The sequence below is a fragment of the Branchiostoma lanceolatum genome, chromosome 1 (assembly GCF_035083965.1).
Source record: "Branchiostoma lanceolatum isolate klBraLanc5 chromosome 1, klBraLanc5.hap2, whole genome shotgun sequence".
NCBI classification, from domain to species: Eukaryota; Metazoa; Chordata; class Leptocardii; order Amphioxiformes; family Branchiostomatidae; genus Branchiostoma; species Branchiostoma lanceolatum.
This window is the reverse complement of record NC_089722.1, coordinates 11,264,078-11,277,023: the sequence shown is the minus strand read 5'-3', so window position 1 is coordinate 11,277,023 and position 12,946 is coordinate 11,264,078. Positions and strand designations below refer to the sequence as shown.

General features: G+C 42.8%; 1 protein-coding gene across 3 annotated transcripts; it reads right to left on the bottom strand.

Annotated features, from left to right (window-relative positions):
- Positions 1-1,429: 1,429 nt before the first annotated feature.
- On the bottom strand, positions 1,430-12,895 carry LOC136433986 (alpha-N-acetylgalactosaminide alpha-2,6-sialyltransferase 2-like). Of its 3 annotated transcripts, none has more exons than XM_066426633.1 (10): positions 12,761-12,895; positions 7,510-7,668; positions 6,602-7,013; positions 4,530-4,695; positions 4,007-4,175; positions 3,730-3,868; positions 3,044-3,147; positions 2,794-2,877; positions 2,230-2,569; positions 1,430-1,898 (listed from the first exon to the last, which is right to left on the bottom strand). In XM_066426633.1, exons 2-9 carry the CDS (start codon positions 7,626-7,628, stop codon positions 2,269-2,271), a joined length of 1,494 nt encoding a protein of 497 aa, XP_066282730.1. In that variant the 5' UTR covers positions 7,629-7,668; positions 12,761-12,895; the 3' UTR covers positions 1,430-1,898; positions 2,230-2,268. The 3 variants fall into 3 exon arrangements, with proteins under 3 accessions (XP_066282730.1, XP_066282745.1, XP_066282738.1); XM_066426648.1 differs by lacking the exon at positions 12,761-12,895 and adding an exon at positions 10,215-10,407; XM_066426641.1 differs by lacking the exon at positions 12,761-12,895 and adding an exon at positions 9,975-10,152.
- Between the last annotated feature and the right edge of the window lie 51 nt (positions 12,896-12,946).

Genomic DNA, 12,946 nt, shown 5'->3' with positions numbered 1-12,946 from the left:
ATTTTAACGTTAAAAGGCATCGAATTGGACATGCAGTCCCCATATGAGACTTTTAAAAACTGATGAAATACAGCCCAAAAGATGGCATAGATTAATAGTGATCGCACCCCTATACAGCGCAGTGAAATTATCCTCGTCAAACTTTGAAGAAAGTAACTTATCTTTTATATGGTCACAAATAACACACGATAGAGGAAAGATTTGGGTTTTCGGCGGCCGGTTAAGTCTTCAGCACCTCACCTTTTACTCTTGGTGTTGATACGGGGCCGACTGCACGAGCTGAACCGAAAAAACGGCCCGAATCTTGGAGACGAGGAGGAGTCTAGCACTCCTATTCCGCCATCTTGGATGGTGACGTCATCTCCATAACGTAAACACAGAAAATGGTTGCACATGTATGCGGGTCTGTATGCTTTTTTCTGTATCTAAAAGGTGTAGGGAACCTATCTTAATCAGTAGAGAAAGCCGCCATATGCACGTAATTCGTAGCGAGGCGAACAAATTTTGCGTAATTAACGTTACCTTCCTTGATTTTAGCGTATCAGCGCAAAGCGTCGGGACCACCCATGCAGACCCCCATGTATTACCGGTACGTTACCCTTCTGTAAACTTGACAAAAGTTATGAAAGTAAACATAAACATTGCTATGTGCAAACCAAGTCCTTTTGCATAGTTGATGAGGACATACTATGATTTCTTCGTGATGCTGTAGTTGCAACCAAATATGGTAACGTTATTCATTACATGTGATTGTCCTTGGTACTGAATGGCCTTCCTGGACGGTCCAGTGTGCCTAACTTTACCCACCAACTATATATTGGAGGATATGCTGGTGCGTTAGTTTCCCTACACGACTAGTGCGAGTGGCGGTTATTGGGGTCCCCAAATAGGTAGCCGAGCGTCAGGAAAGGACGCTGTAGAAAGACACACTTCTTCTATCTAACGTTAACACTTCCATCACAATCATTTGACATCGTCGTTTTCAGTAGAATATCTTCCATTGGTTATTTCACCAGCTGGTGCTGTAGACTATTGGTTATTTTTATCTTTCTATCGACTTTGTTCTTTTGTCTGATACACACTCAAAAGATCACAGTCGTCCCGAACGACGACCATTGAGCATTTTTTCCAAGCTGTGACGGCTGTAGGCACAATACAGAGCTCAAAAGAGGACGGGTTTGGGGCTGAACGCGTGTCTACCACCAGTAGCACGTACCACCAGCGCCTTGACATCTTTTAAGAGGCTTGCACAAACACCGAAACAACCAGAATGACCGAACACGGACTATTTGTTTATGCAATGTCATGTATGTGCAAGGATTCCATGATCCACTTTATGTCTTATTCACCCATTTTCGAAAATATCACGTTGTAGATACGGCTGTCAGAGAACATGATAGAAATGAGAAAGAACAAAACAAACAAAATATAGAAAGCAAACATGAAATATATTGTTCCTGACATTTTATAGCATAACAAAATCTACATTTACATCAGTGCGCTCTCAACACAAGTCTTCTCATAACAAATATACAACTCGTGTACTACTATTATTATCATAACAGTTACAAATATACACCCTGTGTGCTGTACAATTCCAAATATACAAAGTCGCTTTAAAAGATAGGAAAGATGTGTGACTATTGTCCAAAAAATCTCAGCTCCATCTCCATACATTAAAAGGTTTCAATGACAGTAATAACCAGTTACTTTCAAGTAAAATGTACCGTTTAAATACTACAAATACTGCTAAGCAGGACTTTCTACAATTTCCATTTGTTCCCGTGTACATCGTCACTATGGCAACCACCCTATTCTACTTCCGCTCTTCATAACGCTTCCTTGCAAATATCAGAGGAGCGAAGTAGGGCTGGAATGGGATGAATACAAGACTATAGGTTCCCCACCCTCGTTAAGCCAGGACCCCATATCGCTCCACGTTACATCGGTCGCGAAAGGGGCCCTGGTAAAAAGCTTCGCCACATATGGTTATGACGACGTCGCCGCCAAAACAGCTTCAGCCAATCAGAGGGTTTGCTTCCTGTCTTACCATTAATTATTCATGAGCTACAACTGCCGTTTGTGCCAATTAAGGTCAGTTCATTAATAATTCATGAGCAAGTCTCGTCGACCTGCCATAACCATATGTGGCGAAGCTTTTTACCAAGCCCCCTTTCGCGACCGATGTAACGTGGAGCGATATGGGGTCCTGGTTTAACGAGGGTGTAGGTTCCCATGGAGTATGTTTTGAGGTAGTCGACTTTGTCTTCACTTTCTACGTTTTCTGGCTGCTGCTGTTTTGTTCCCTCTGTACAAGTTCATTAGTCCTGCTTTGTCTAATTTGTCCCATATTTCTATTTCCATCTGGAAATCATGATTGGCGTAAAACACGACTTTATGCCAGTCTTTCTCGTAATAGTGATCGTTGTACTGTCTGTGATCTTCCGTGATGAAGCCATACACGTCCGTGACGTCACAGGTATGCAGGGCGGTCAGCAGCATTGAGCCGCCCGTGGTGGGACGATAGATGTTCGCAAGCTTTCCACGTCTCCGTGGAGAGTCCAACCAACTGGAGAGTGGGAAACACAAATACGTTAAAACACTGTAACATCAAACCCACAAGTGCTGTATCTCTTGAACTGCAACACGGAGTCTCTATCTGAATGAATTCAGGATATGAAAGGAATGGTTTGCATTCTACGTTCAGTGTCCAAAAGATAACAAAAGAAGTGTTGTTTTTTTCTGCTTGTTTGTTTGTTATGGTGTATTAAAAGGCTAGAGATCCACACTTACTTGTACTTCAGATACCTCATGAAGTCAGGGTGGAGCATCCGGAACTTCGTATTTGCAGGCCTTTCTCCGTACTGAGACGGGGGCCTAGATGTGTTTGGGAAAATAATGCAATAGATAAACAAAATGTTTAAGTAAAAAAAAAGAAAATGTTTAAGTAGAATTGACTTGATATCTCAAGTAGCTGACTACCGACACATGGCGGGTTGTCAGACAACGACAAAAAAACAAAAACAACAACAAAATCACATACGCCTTGCTCTTGTCTCGTCCTGACTCCACTGGCTTCCAACTGATGGCTGCGTCAAAGTACACGTAGTCTCTTATACCCGAGGAAATGGTGGTGTATATCGTATCCTGGAGTAATGGGTGAATGTTCAAAATATAACATTAGATCTTATACGTTGATGAAGGTAGTAAGATACGCCGAAAACAGTTACTCAAGCAAATAGATAAAATTTTTAAACGTCTGACTGTTTCAAAATTTTATCCAGTTGCTTGAGTACTAGTAACTATTTTCGGCGTATTAGATCTTATATGTTACCAGAGTCACCTCTCACTACTGTGATGTCTTTGATATACTATCATTTATATGATAACATGTGTATTTTGCTACATCGAAATTTACCTGCAACACATCTGCTATATCAGGAACATTTAAATGATGATGATCTTTATTTGCACGTTCCTGCCCACATGGGCTAAATGCAGTAGTTTCACTATTACTCGGACGTAAAAAAGGATACTTGTAGCGTTCCTGAACAGTCGGGGAAACAAAACAAGCTTTGCTACACAACATCTATCGCTCAAGTATAAAACAGTGACACACTTAAGCCTATGCACACATAAATACCAAGAACCGAACTCTATAGACTGTCTCTAATATGCTATATAGTCCAACATATTTGCAATAGTTGTTGAGAAGACTCTGATCGTCACCTTGTCTTGTGGAGGGTGCTTGTAGCCAAATTTCCGCGTTGCTGCCTGTGAATTCTTCATGGTGTTGATGTCATGGAAGTAAAATGATGTTCTCGTCCCGACATCATCTTCGTATCCCTCAGTAATGGCGGAGTTTACTCTGATGTTTTGAAAGGGAATAGTTTGTAATCATGAGCAGGATGAATAGATAGATACATTTTAGTACGTGGCAATATGTAATGTGTCATGTATCGAGGCAACGAAAACACCAGAACAACAAAATCTGCTTATGAAATACCTCCAGACAAAGTCATGTCCGTCTATCTCCTTCCCCTTGCCAGACCCCCTCAGGATCCCACCGTTGCCGACAACAGCGCACCGGATACAGCCGGCATGGTCAGGCGTCCAGCCCGGGAACATGTAGCGGTGGACAGACGTGTTCAAGTGACGGAGACAGTTCTTGATGTCTTTGGTAACCGAGCAGAACAAAACATCCATGTCATTTCTGCATATCAACATATGTAGCTGAATAGTAGGCGTACAATTACAACACCTCATTACGTCTTATGTCCATATGGTGTAGCTTAGAATCTACGAGTAGATTGCACTAGATAGGTGTAACTAGTCTGTAGTCTTACACACACCTTTGCCTTAGATTGTACCTGTAGCAACTATTGTGCAATAAACATTGCCTCACCTGCATTGACTCCTGGCATATTTTTGATTTGTACTAAAACCTTGAATTCTTCGGTAACCAAGACCAAATCATTGTCACACATAGAGGGCTTGAGGTTGCAAAAATGTACCGTGTTTTCAGTTACCTGCATAAGGCAAGCCTTGCCAACCGTAGTTCATTTTGAACTGTGAGAGTCTGGCGTACTCCTCAGGGTTGACGTGTTCGTCCCACATCAGTACGGGGATGTCCGGGATCAACTTAAGTCCTTCAGGTACTTTCTCTGGATTCTTCCGTAGGGCGCTGGGACATTTCTGTGGGTAGAGAGGAATAGAGTTTTTATTAGATGACTTCGTTTTGGACAATCCATTGTACCATGTGATTGGAGGACACGACAAGGAGATGTGTCGTCTATATACTGGTTCACTTCAACTTGAGTTATCATACTGCATCTAGTAGGCAGATTGCATGGCCTGTAAACTAAGACATTGCTTACTTGCTTATGTAAGTCAGAACACTAAGACTAACACTAAGACATTAGTGTCGATGAAGGTTATACATCCAGGTAATAAGATACGCAAGATAACAGTTACTCAAGCAATTTGATATATTTTGGAGACGGTCAAACGCTTCAGCCACTGACGAAAGGTAGTGGATGTTACCTCAACTGTTTGACGTTTCCCAAATCTATCCGGTTTCTTGAGTAATTGGTATCCTGCGTAGGGCGCGAGTGAATTTCTCCGTCCCTGTACCTTGGTAGCTACAGCATTCGTAAAATCCTCTAAGATTTATGAAAACTATAACCGGGTACGAAATAATGAGCACGTTCTACCCTGGTAATCCTTACTTCACATCAATTGTCACCAAAAGGAAATTAGGAGACACCGGTATATAAGAAAATCGTAATTAATTCTAAGTAGGAGCCAACATTAAGCAAATCAATTTCTCCCGTAACTAAAAATAAACACAATCGGCATTCCCTATCTTTAATAAAACTTGCGCCATTGTTTACGTGTAACAATTAATCGGTCAGTTTGAGGAGAACTTGATAACCTTTCTGACACAGCTTTTCCCTTTAAAGAATTCCTTTGTAACGGAAGCTTTAAAAGCGCCATTTGTTAACCACGGGGAGTTGACCAAGTAAACACGTCCATAGAACTGGATCAACCGCGTACCAATCTTCACATACTTTTCAGGGGAATTATCGCACGTTAACAGACCCTGTACTCTTGGCACCAAATAAAAAAAAACGCTAGAATTACTTTTCAAGTAGCTCAAACTTTCAGATTGAGTTCACTGCTGCATAAAGAAGGATAATGAACGAAGATGTAGTACTACACTGTATGAAACGTCCATACTTACTTTCTTCTGTCGGATAATTATTAAAACAAAATTTTAATGCAAATTAGTCCCGCTTTTCATGCAGTAGTTTGAGCCTTTTCCGACAACCTTATTTCATTGAAGCGTCATGATCACTGTACATTTGATATTGCATCAGCTTTAGTCCGTTGACGTTTTGAATGTGCTCTCTCGCGGCAGCACACCTGTTACGTTCCTATCTTCTGGGTTCGTCGCTCGGTACGCTTGAGCGCTGATCGCGACCTTTGCCATGTTTTGTTTACTTACTGTGCACAACGTCGTGTGCTTCTATGTACCGCTACAGGTCAGCATGATGATGTATGACGGTAGGAATAAGACCACACTAATTCGGCGGAAAATGAAATACCAATGGCTCCATCGGACATGTTCCGGTTTCCTTGAACTTACGCGCCCTGCGGTCCATTGTAGTTAACCTGCCACATGTGTGACTGATGATATTTTCAAGTACTGCTAGCACTTATCTGAAGAGAGCTGTTTGGACACTGATGCGCTGTTTATTTCTACCTAATACAATATACATGTACACATGTATAAGACGAAAACTACGCTGTACTGTAGCTGCAAAGTAATATTGCAAGTACTTAGTACATATACAGCACAGTTATGACACAAGCTAACCTGCACCTTAATTCATAGATTTTATGAGTCATCAAGTTTACACTTACCGATTTTATGTAGGTGTCGTCCATGTACCATCCTATGTCCGATCGCGAATTAACACGAATCTGAAAGTTACTAATTACTGTACTGGAGAAGGAACGCAACAGTACACTTACAACAGAGTATTCACACATTTGGACTGAGACTTTTGGTTTTAAGGATTACTACGTATTCACTTACCGATTTTGTGTAGGTGTCGTCACTCAGAAACCATTTCGGGTCCCGCTTGGCTGGAGGCACGGTAGGCGGCGGTGGAGTTCCACTTTCCGTGGGTTTCCGTGTTGCTTCCGTCCGGTTCTTTTCCGTATCGACTATCAGGGAGTCGTTCGTGTCTGTTTTGTTGTTGTTTGGGTCCAACACAGTTTGCTTTCCATCGGAGGACGTAGATTTTCCGCTCTGTGTTATGTTTACAGTCTGAGGCTGGGCATTGTCTTTGACCAGTTCCTTGGATGGAGTTGAAGTTTTCGCATTAGAGTCATTCTCCGAAGTTCTTTTTGTCTCCTCCTGGATACGTGTGGGGTCTTGGCGGTCAATTGTGTCCAAAACACCCTTAAAACCCCTGACTTTGTACCGGGGTAGGTTATCGTAAATACTGTAACAGAAAACAGAGGACTAGGTAAGGTCAAGGCATTGCAACACGAAGAAAGAAAGCAAGTTCTTAACGTCTTCATTGTTTCCTTCTACGCCAGTGAAGACATGTCAACCACCGCTCATGAACGATACGAGGGCCTTCATTAAAAGAAGAAGACGTTAGAATTAATTGAAAAAATACAAATCTACCCTATTTACTTCGACTATACAATGACATCATATTCAACGTCCTTAGTCTATATAAATCTGATCTAGTGGTGCATGTGAGTTGTTTGAATTTGTATGATAATGAAGATGTTCTTTTTCTCGTGTGTGTTTGTTGACGTTTGGTTTCTGTGGTATCTCGTTGGCAGCGTGTTGGGTCTAATTTCCAATTAATGTTATTCAGTAGAAGACAGTAAATATCAGTTGTTCTCTACTAGCCCTGACACTGTATCGTACATTTTCTTACCTAGCTACTCTACTGTCCCTAACACTGATATCTCACAGCTCCTCACCTTGATGCCCAGCGCGATGCGCTGTCCACGTCAGCAGGACTCCTCCGTAGATAGGAAAACGACACGAAGCCGAGCGCGATGAACATGCACAGGAGAAACAGCCACTTGAAGCGCCCCATATTGCACTCTTCAGCAGCCGGGATCAGTTGCTCCTGTATGCTGAAGAAGAGGGGAAACGGTCAGACAGGATATCGCGATCGTCACAATGCAGTCCTCGTGTTAACTGCGGAGGAATCGCGTGCTGTATCCTTCTGGAACTGTAAGTAAACTCAGCAGCGGTGGACTACTGCGTAAACTTAAGTATTTCATAAAAACAAGTTGATCACCATCCCTCATTTGTATTTCAGATGAAGGTTTCTTCGATAGTTCTTAATCTTAATCTGAACTAATCTATACTCTAAGTAACATGATAAAGGGATGCAGTATAGTTACTAACTTAAGAGTTGCTCAACGATCGGCACATCGATTCCCCAGAATCACAGTGTTCTGTAACAGCTGTATGACCTTGAATGTAGGCGGGCTAGCTGTGATGACCTTTGATTCTGTGCATGCTCAGTTTTACTGTGATGACGTCTCCTAATGATCGTCTGCTGTGAGCATGTGTGTTTCACCAACCTCGGTTTGTGGGATGTCGAAAACTTTGCTCATTTCGCGATTCGCCCTTTAATGACAATGGGCACGGCTGAGTATATCCCTTTCCTCCTTAATCACAAAAACTATCGCCCCTCAGATTCTTCATGAAAACAACAACTAGAATCCAAAACCTGCCACCCCGAGATTTCTAGCCATAGCGCTAAAACCCTGATGAAGTGTCTCTATAGCATTTAAGTTTGGGTGCACGAGAAAAGATATGTAGCAAGAGGCTTCCTTTTAGGACAGCGTTGTTCAGTTCCATCGATCGCAGTGACACCGTGTCGCTATCACACGGGCTTAATTAAACCAACACGTACTTAAATATCCTGGTTCTAATCCGTAAACATGTCACATCATTCAGTACACCTCCATTCTTACACGTATTGTACGGCTGGACGCACTATCCAAACTTTTACATTAGGTACGGCCTCATTCAAACCCGTGCACACAACCGTCATGCTCGCTAGTGGTACAGTAATATACACATACTAGTAAGCATTTTGATGAGTTGGTCGTCAATACAACTAATACGGGATCTCGTGTATGCATTGCAGAAATGTACTGTTGCACACACACACTATCTAAACCAGACGTTCCACGTTAGAAACATATAGATCGATGTTACGAGAAAAAGTAATCCATTGCAGTAATTCTCGCTTGTTGTGCCTACTACTAGGGCAAGTGGCACTTGGTCATTCAGAAGTCGCACAGTTCAATTAGGCTGTGTGCCTCTCGAAGCATTGAATGTCAGTCATCCGTACAATGAGATCAAATTATTTGCCAGCCAAACTTTCAAAACAGAGAAGGCAACAGACATCACCATGACCAAAAGACTGATTGGTGCTGTTGTAAAAGACACCGTATACCACAGATAAGCATCTTAGGTCCATCAATTTTATTGCAAATTTTCCTGCAGTAATATCACCAAAATAAATGCGACAAGTACCCCTTAATGACTGATGGTGTGGCTGTATGCCTGACCCTATGTTCCTGACCCCAACAAACACTGTGATTTACGACTGACCCTTACTTTATATGGAGACGGCCGTATCTATGGACACACCCTGATCCAAATGGTCTCACTCTACCAATCTTTCCCGCTACTATAGTGAACATATCATACTGTTTATGCACAATAAACAATCGTTCTTTGAAGAATTTGCTTATTAGTTTAAGTACCCCGCCCCTTCGATTGGGTGAGAGTAGGGGTCCTTTTAGGCAAACAGTTGTCACAGCCAGGCTTGCAGAGTTGTCGTTTGCTTAAAGGCCCATTATGTAACATTAGGACACCATAGAAAGTTGATTTCCCGACCATTTCTTTACATAGTAAATTAAATCAACCCTCCGACTGACTGCCCAGCGTCGTTTCTGTTGACCGTTGACCATAGTTTCTGTAAAAGCTCACCCTCGTCAGAGTCCTTACATGTTTGAACTGAGAAAATAACCTCAAGTTGATGTCCTATAGAATAGTTCAAAACTGATATGAGTGTTTCTAAAGAAGATGTTGATGAAATGTACTGCTGTCTAGCTAGACTAACTCAATTAGCCCGCCTAGGGAGGGGACCTACCAGTAGGCAGGGTTGTCTACACCAGGAAAACATACTTAGTGTAAATTGTAAATCTATTTAATGTCAATTGTGATGGTGATTCAAAATCAGTAGATTTTGTACGTGCAGTTTGTTTCTGCACAGATCACAAACACCAGAAATACGAAATGATGATGGAAATATACTAAAAAGTGGTTGTACAGGCCATTCACACGAAGATTTCGTTCTCGGAAAATATTTCCAACTGTGGTACAAAATGTTACATAATGGGTGTTTAACACTTACCGCTTACCGGTCACTTGTAACAAGGTTTGGGGCTTCTTGCTCTGTGCTAGTCTTCCGAACAGTCTAGTCGGTATTTAGAAACGTGCGAAATGGCCGGAAGGTCGTTGATCAACAAACCTGATTGGCCTGAGACTCCGTGTGACAAGATCCGACGTCGAGCATCGCACATGGTTTACCGACAACTACCGACCGTAGTATATGTAAATTTCTGACACCATCGCACGCATACGGTTTGCCTACCTGTCCTTGAACCAGGATGGGACACGTGCCTGTCCGACCGGCCTTCAGGACGACACAAAAACGCAGACCCTGACAGGTGCACAAAGCTCTGCCCCCGTCTGCTTGTAAACCTGTAGCTCCTGAGCATTTACGATCGGTGCCTTTCTTTGTACGCTTGGTGCGTCAGAATGGGGTGGAAAAGTATTTGTCTGCCGTGCCATGAGTAAACAGACCTTTGTATTGTTCCCCGACCTAAGGAGGAATATAGAGACCTATGTCAACCCCGTATGGTCGTACCGGGAAATTCGGTGCAAGGATTTTTCTAGCAGTGGCTTGTTGGTGTTTCCATGGAATGTCCTTGGTGTCTCGTGATTTGGGAGAAGGAAGCTCATATTGTACAGGCGCCGGCGTGACGATCACACATCCCTGTACAAACTGGACGATCTACACTGTTTGCATCAACAACGTGTAACGCAAACACAAACACACAGTCTGTCGTGATTGGCTTACGTACGTAAAACATGTAAATAATCAAGACGAATTGTTCAAGAAGATGCTGGGAAGGAAGATCATACCATTCTTTGATGTCTAGGACTTAATGTGTGGATGCAAACAAATTGACAAATTTGAGTATACTACTAGTATAGGACGATCTTCCCTCACAACATTTACTTGGAGATTGATATAAACGCAACGGCATTGGCGATACTGCGCATTCTGTTAGTGCGACCAGATACTTACACAGCCAACATTACATTCGCACAGGAATGTCGGGAGGTAAATACGCCGATGGGCTCTAAATCGTGATTCGAAGTTCCCACGACAAACAAACAATTTTGTCTGATAACCGAACCCACTAATCTCTAAGCAGATGTAGGAAGGTAAAATCGTAACGCTTCTCAAGCTACCGGTCAGGGAATCGGATGTTTGAGAACCCATACGATTTTGCCCTTCTGCATCTGCTTGGTGATTACAAATCCACAGCCAATTATTCTGCATACCGTAATCTTAACGATAGCCGTGGCGAGTCTTGCAGGCTTCTTTTGCTTATAGCCATCTGTATAGCCTGTATGGACTACTACTATACAGAAGACTATAATTAAAATTCGCCACGGTTATATACCTCAACGACAATGCACCGAAACCTCTGATCTTCAAGAGCAGATCTATTGGTGGCAAGGCAGAATCAAAAGGGCAAACCACTATGTGACCTCTAGTTGTCCCTTTGGATACTGCCTTGCCATCCATAGATCTGCTTGGAGGTTTACCTCCGCATAGCTGATGCCCCGCTGCACATTCGTCGGATCAACTCCCTGCCAAGTGTCCAAAATCTTCCCAGTGTTAATTGACCTTAATTCTCTGGACTTATACCGTGGGAAGCATGCACTAGCATTCTGAAGAGGGCCCAAAGGCTTAGTGTACGCACCAGTCATGCATACATCTTTATATGGACGCGACAGAGGAAGAGGCTTGCCCAGGGCTTGCATCATACCCATCTGTTTAAACTCGAGAGGAGCAACTCGGGGGCAATAGTGCTGTCGCTCAGCTGTCCTCTTGACACAACTAATGCACTTCCCACGGAGGTCATGACCCGTGGCAGACACGACTGAATACCCCTGCAGGAAACACACTCCCTGAGTCTGGCATGTTTAGATAGTCCACACTATACTAGACCTGTCTCCACGGATTGAAAAATGGTAGAAATTGGCCAGAATAAGGGGACTCTTATGGCCGGCCAACTCCTCTGGAAAAATATTCCCCTTTAGTTGCAAACTTTCAACCATTTTTTTCAGTCCGCAGATGTCTGGTGAGAAATATGTTATGTTGAGCCTTAGGTGTGCCCGCGGTATCATGTTACCCAGAATGTTGTTAGCATTTAGTTAGGCCACACTGACGAGTGCGGGCATTTTTTCCGTACACGACAACCACCAGACACAGTGAATTTTGTACAGTTATATTTCGTGTTTCATGATGTATTCATGATAATCTCAAGAAAGTAACAAAACTCTCAGATGATGATTACATCAATTCAAGTGAAAAGTCGGCGAGGAAATTCCAGGTTTGTCACTAAAATGACTAATCAAGTATCCAATATCTCCCATACAAAAACACAGAAGGCGATGGTTTATGTGATCATTAATATTTCAAACCGGGTTACCTCTATCATTATTCATGATAACGTGCCCTTTCACCTGCGGGCATCGGTTACTCAAGGCAAACCTGTCAGACTACTTACCTGGCGGGCAGGTTAGGGAACACCTTGCGTCTCAAGCCGTCTATCTATACATGTACTTAGTACATACTTATACACTCAGACACTCTACAAGCTACGTTCTGTGATAGAATATATCATTTCCTATCTATTCTCAATAGCATTGGGCTTTACTGTGTCTGTAACGTGTCGAGCCCATCCCCGTTTCTGGGAAAGATTCACTTCCGCCATAACGCGAAAGCGTATTACAAGCGTTACACGGCACGATTCTGCATGTAAAATACGCAGATTATGTCTTCTAACTACAGCTGCCGTCAGGATACCAGGTAGAAATATCATACACACGTTCTCATACCTTTAGAAAGCCATGATGATGTATGAAGTGCGCCTCTGTGGTTGCTATGGTGCTAATATCGATCTGTTTGTTGTCGGACCAGCCCATCTACCGCGACATCTTCCTGCTGTAGCTGCAGGTCAGGGGTCAAACTGACTGGCGTAACGCGCATGCGTAGTACCACGACCACCTGCGCCTACCGCAGCT

Excerpts from the sequence above, each read along its gene's own strand:
- LOC136433986 (XM_066426633.1), bottom strand. The coding sequence starts at position 7,628 with ATGGGGCGCTTCAAGTGGCTGTTTCTCCTGTGCATGTTCATCGCGCTC. Across the intron at positions 3,869-4,006 it reads GGACATGACTTTGTCTGGAG|AGTAAACTCCGCCATTACTG; the intron begins GTATTTCATAAG and ends TCAAAACATCAG. Across the intron at positions 2,878-3,043 it reads GGACGAGACAAGAGCAAGGC|GCCCCCGTCTCAGTACGGAG; the intron begins GTATGTGATTTT and ends AAACACATCTAG.